Genomic DNA, 6028 nt, shown 5'->3' on the forward strand with positions numbered 1-6028 from the left:
GTGATCCTCCTGCCTCAGCCTCCTGAGTGCTGTGATTACAGGCGTGCACCACCACATCTGGTTCTTTTACCTCTCCTTTCACTTGGCCAATTCCTTCTCAGTTTTAAGACTTAAGTTTAGGGGCTGGGGTGTGCATGTGTGAGGCCCTGGATTCCATTACAGCAGGGGTTGGGGTGGGGGGACTCAGTTTAGGAATTGCCACCTCCAAGAAGCCACATCACACTAGGGCTGGTTTTGGTGCCTCACTGCAGCCCCCACAACATCCCATAAATATCCCCGGCATCACACACACCGGGCCATGTCACAAGTACCGTGGGTGAGACTGATCTAACAGAAACTAAGGGTCCTGGGGACCTCATCTACCCCTCCCTCCACCCACCCCTTCCTCCATCCCTCCCTCCATCCATCCATCCACGCATCCATCCATCCATCCACCCATCCATCCTTCTCTCTCTCCCTCTCTTTCACTTTTGCAGTGCTAGGGATGGAATCAGGGCCTCCCATGTGCTAGGCGAATGCTCATCCACTCTTGTCTTTCTGTCCTTTCTTCTTTTCCTTTTGAGACAGGGTCTCACAGTGTAGCCCAGGCTGACCTCGAACTCACTGTCAGTGTAGGTTCATCTGTGGAATTGTTACTCCCTGCCCCTGTCCTAGAAGGTCAGTTCCCCAGGTTGAGATTTCTGCCTGTTTTGCTCACCATTACATGCCGGGCACACAGGAAGGGTTCAGTAAGTGTTTGTTCAGTGAATGAACGGAGATGCCCCCTTGAGGACCTGCTGTTTAGGAGGAGGCACTGAAGGATCAGAGCGCACCTCTCCTGTCCTCCCTGGCATGGTGAAACCCTCTTTGCAGTTCGGCCTGGCTGTGTGACTTGCTTCAGCTGAGAGGAATCTAAGTCACCTGCGCAGAGCTCTAGGGACTTGGGGGGGGGGTTTGCTGTGACCTTCCAGTTCATTTTCTGCCTCAGTGATCTTGTCACAAGAAAGCCTCCGTCATCGTGGGTCCCTACTGGGGCACCATGGACAGCGCTCACCCCCCCAACCCTCAGCCAAAGATGGGCGCAGTGTGGAAGCCAGAAATAAGCCAGGTGAGGGGCACATGCATGTAATTCCAGCACTCTGGGAGGCTGTGGCAGGAGGGTTGCTCATTAAAGCCCTGCCTGGGTGATTTAGTGACATAGCAAGACCCTGTCTCAAAATTTAAGAGAGAGAGAGGAAGAGGAAGAGGAAAAACAAAGCAGCCTGGGGAGAGGTTAAGCCACTGAGAGCTCAGGTTATTACCACAGCATTAGCCCCTCTGTCTGTGTTTCTCTCCCCTCTTTCTCTCAAGACAGGGTTGCTGCATAGCTCAGACTGGCCTCAAACTCACGATCCTCCTGCCTCAGCCTCCCAAGTGATGGCAGGCTCACAACTCAGCCTCTCTTGACTGGTTTGAAACTGCTCCCCACCAACACCGTCCTGGAAACACACAGGTCCTGAGTCTCGGTTCTTCTCAGGGAAGTCGGCAAACAGCTTCTTGCTGACAGCTGCTCAGACCCTCCTCGTCCCCCCAAACAGGACCCCAACCCCCTGCACCCAGCCCAAAGATGCAGGTTGCTCACTGTATCCCTGTCAGGGGGCAGCACCGGCCGCCCGCCCGCGGTGCTTAGTCTGGGCCGAGATTTATGGCCCCCAGGTGCGGATGCTTTATGGCTGGGAGCTGGCCAGAGGTGGCAGCAGCGGCAACTTCCTCCCTCCCCCTTCCCCAAGATGCTGAGCTGCTCCTGGGACTAACGGGACACAGAGAGAGGCCCACCTGAGGGTCTGCGCTCACCCCTGAAGCCACCCATGTCCTTCATCTTGCCATCAGGGCTCCGGGAGCTCCCGCTGCTCAGGTTTTCCTACCTCTCCTTACTGAGCACTTACTATGTGCCTGGTCACTTCCACTCTGCCCTGCAATCCCTGAGACGTGGAATTGATTTAGACACTAACAAACATTGAGACCACACCTACTGTGTGCTTGGCTGCGGTGGTGAATGACACGGCCTCTCCTTGCTGAACACCTACTAAGCCATTTGTTTCCATCTGGCGGTGGAACCTGGGAATTCTTATGAGAGTGTGACTGTTGTATTTATCCTAAGTCTACCATGAACCTGGCATGATGGTGCACACCTGTAATCCCAGTGCTCGGGAGGCTGAGGCAGGAGGATTGCAAATTTGATAGATAGATACATAGACAGACAGACAGATAGACAGGAAGATGAGGGCCATGGATATGGCTTAGTAGGAAAGTCCTGGGTTGCATCGCTAGTACCACCAAAAAAAGTCTATTCTGTTTCAGGCCTTAGGGTTCGGTGGTAGTAAGCAAATCTCAGACTTCTTCGTGGATCTTAAGCAAATCTCAGACCTCTTCATGGATCTTTTAGTCTAATGCAGACTGAATTCTCCTTGACTAATAAGAAAACCAGTTTAGAGAGGTTAAATAATTTCCTGTAAGGTCACACAGCAGGTAAACTACAGGATCAAAATTCAAATTCAGGTATATTTCACTCTAAATCTTAGCCCTACTTGAGCATCTCTTATGAAATGCAGTGAGCCCGGGGTTTTCAAGTACACAGGTGCTTGAAAGAGGCCATTGGTAGTTCTGCTGAATAAATAAGATGGATGTAGCCAGGCGTGGTGGCGCACGCCTGTAATCCCAGCCCTCAGGAGGCTGAGGCAGGAGGATCGTTGTGTGTTCGAGACCAGCCTGGGCTACAAAGTGAGTTCAAGGCCAGCCTGAACTGCATAGTGAGACCCTGTCTCAAAAAGACCAAAAAAAAAAAAAAGATGAAGGTAAGGATGGCTGACTCAGTGGGTGGATGAGTGAGGGTATGGATGAGTGGCAGGATGGATGCATAGATTGTAATGAGATGGTAGATGATAAAGAATGGATGGGTAGAGGGACTGGTGAATGTATGAGCAGAGAGATGGATGGATGGATGGAACCATGAAAGGATAAGTGATGGATGATGAGTGGGGAGATGGATGGATGAGAAGGTAGATGAGTTAGAGGAAAGGTAACAGGATGGGCATCAAGGTAGACGCCTTAAAGAACAGGTGCAAGGACAGATGCACAGACGATATAAAGAATGTATAGACGCATGGACGGGTAGACGAGATGGACGGAGACAGCAACAGTTGGTGAGATAGATGGCAGAATGAATAAAGATGGATGGAGAGACAGTGAGAGTGACGGGTGGATGGAGGGATAGATGGTGAGATGAATGATGGATGGATGGTAAGATGATAGATGGTGAGGTGGATGGACGGAGCCATGGATGGATGGATAGGTGGGAAGATGGATGGGGAGACAGATGATGAGATGGATCAAGGGAAGGAGCAATAGATGATGAGACAGATGGAAAGATGAACAAAGACAGATGGATAGTGAGTGCAACGGATGGATGGAGAGATAGTGAGATGGATGCATGGGGGGATGGATGCATAGATGGATGGAGACATAGTGAGATGGATGGAGAGATGGATGTAATCATGGATGGGTGGAGAGACAGTAAGATGGATGGAGGTGGATGGATGGATGGATGGATGGATAGATGGATGGATGGATGGATGGATGCAGACATAGTGAGACAGATGGAAGGATGAGTAAGGATGGGTGGATAGTGGGATATGTGGATAGTGAGATGGATGGATGGATGGATGGATGGATGGATGGATGGATGGTTGGATGGATAGTGGGATGCGTGGATAGTGAGATGGATGGATGTATGGATGGAGAGATAGTGAGACAGACGGAAGGATGAGTAAGGATGGATGGATGGAAGAATGAACAGATGGAGACAGAGGGAAACAGAATGGATAGATGGGGACCTGGACAACGGGTCTCTGTTACCCACAACAGTTCTGCCAGGTAGGAATTACTTCCATTTTAAAGATGAGGAAACTACCGGGTGTGGTGGCCCATGCCTGCGATCCCAGGACTAGGGAAGCTGAGGCAGGAGGATCACTGTGAGTTTGAGAATAGCCTAGGCAACACAGTGGGTTCAAGGGCAGGCTGAACTATACAGTGAGTCTCTCCCTCAAAGACAAATAAAGGGGCACAGCACCTGCCTAGCAGGCACGAGGTCCTCAGTTCAATTCCCAGTTCAAAAAAAAAAAAAAGATGAGGCAACTGTAGGTCAGAGTACTGCCGTCACTCACCCAGAGTCACACAGCAAACTGAGGGCAAATCTAGACTCTAACACAGATCTATCAGACTCCGGAGACCCTTTCCTGAGCACCTCATGCCACGTCTCCTAGGCCGTCACCGAGTCCTCTAGCACCTCACACTCACACCCCCCTGCACATAACACAAGCGCATCACACAGACACACTCATCGGGGGAGGGGAATTCGGCTTCTGATTTCAGCAACACCATCTCTCTGCCCCCTCACAGGACAACAGTAACGGAATATGCACACACATATACAAACACACTCGCACACACAGGACCAGCGAACACACACAGGCCCACAGCCAAGGACGTGCCACGAGGCTCCCACTCAGCTCCATCCACGCCCGAACACGCTCACGCGGGGACACACCCACACCGGTTCTGCCTGTGCCCTCACACGCACAGCTGGACCTTCACACAGGCAATGCACACAGAACTCGCCGCAGCTCCGGCCCCCAGTACACACACCGAGATACACGCGAAGACACACACACACCAGAACGTACCCAAACAGCGCCGCTCCGTGTGACACACACGGAAAGACGTTGTTTCACACGCTGGCTGCAAGTCCGAGAATTTGGCCAGAAAGCTCACACTTGTGTCAAGCTCGGCGCCACCGCCCCCAGGGGCCGGGCTCAGCCAGGCACAGCGGGTGGCACGCTGTCCCCCGCTCCTCCTACCTCTCCCCACACTCGCCTGCGAGCGACCCTTGGGCCCAAAGTCTCTTTTCCCCAGTGAGGGGAGAGACAGAAGGGGAGTGATGGCTACTGGGACTAAGCGGGGCGGGGGGGGGTGCTGGAGAAGTTGGGGGGACACAAAGGGAAGGGAGGATGTCTGTCGCGCCCCAGCCCCTGCACTGGAAGAGGAGAGGGCGCTCCCAGAAAGGCGAAAGGCAGGCGAGGAGAGCTGGGGGAAGTGCAAAGGGGAGGAAGCCCCAAGACGACAGCACCGCCACGACGGCCCCAATGGGAGACCCCTCTTCTGCCTGGGGGGGGGGGCTCGGAGCCAGGGAAACGGGAGAAGGGCGGGGGGGGGACGGGAGCGGGCAATCGGGGCCAGGGGGAGCCCCATCTGGTCCCCCCGGTGGGCGACTTCTGGGGATAAATACTGGGCACACGGTCAGACCGCTGCGGGGGGAGGCAAAAAGAGATACAAAGTCAGGAGCAGCGAGACAGAGACAGGGAGAGAGGAAATAGAGAGCGATCGAGAGAGACGGAACTACCCAGAGCCCCCTGAGGCCCAGGCGGAGACCTTGGGGGGCCCCGCCACGCGCGCCCGGAGGCCGCCCCCCGCCCCCCCTCCGCCCCACTCTGCTGGGACTCGGCTCAGTTCCGCAGCCCTGGCCGCCCCCGCCCGGGGCTGGAACGGACTCGGCCCGCGGCTGGCACCGGGGCGCTGTTCCCTGCCGATCCCGATCCTGATCGATGACAGTCACCCAGGCAACGCGCTGACGGCCGGGGGTCCCGGGGCTCCCTCCGCGCCGCGTTCCCCCAAGACCTCCTGCCCGGATCGCCGGGCACTTTGAAGGGTACCAAGGGGAGGGGCCCCCGGGCCCCGCCGGCGACACGGGTGGCACCACGCCCCCCGGGAGCGCCCCCCTTTCCTGCGCGGCGGCCACTCACGATTTTCTCCGAGGAGCCCGCGCGGGACACCGTGCCGTTGAGCCCCACGAGCGAGGGCAGCGTCTGCGACATCCAGTTGGTGACCATGGCCATGGTGCTCAGCACAGCCCCGATCTTCAGCAGCGGCACCGACATCGCGCCCCCGCCTCATGCCCCGCCGCGCGGCCCCGGTCCTGCCCGCCGCCAGGCAGGCGCTCCGTCCGTCGGCCCTC

The 6028-nt window shown here is 55.6% G+C and overlaps 1 protein-coding gene across 3 annotated transcripts in view; it reads right to left on the bottom strand.

Annotated features, from left to right (window-relative positions):
• The window catches only part of Olfm2 (olfactomedin 2), a 64047-nt gene that overhangs the window by 43858 nt on the left and 14161 nt on the right, over positions 1 to 6028 (bottom strand). Inside the window, exon 1 of one of the 3 annotated variants that reach the window (XM_005405575.2) lies at positions 5817 to 6022. The exons of the other annotated variants lie outside the window; for them this stretch is intronic. Within the exon in view, the coding sequence (XP_005405632.1) occupies positions 5817 to 5951 (135 nt within the window). The 5' untranslated portion in view covers positions 5952 to 6022. Of the gene's footprint in view, positions 1 to 5816; positions 6023 to 6028 lie in introns of those variants that run through there. 3 annotated transcript variants of the gene reach the window in all.

The sequence above is a fragment of the Chinchilla lanigera genome, unplaced genomic scaffold, assembly GCF_000276665.1.
Source record: "Chinchilla lanigera isolate Chin_1 unplaced genomic scaffold, ChiLan1.0 scaffold00094, whole genome shotgun sequence".
NCBI lineage: Eukaryota > Metazoa > Chordata > Mammalia > Rodentia > Chinchillidae > Chinchilla > Chinchilla lanigera.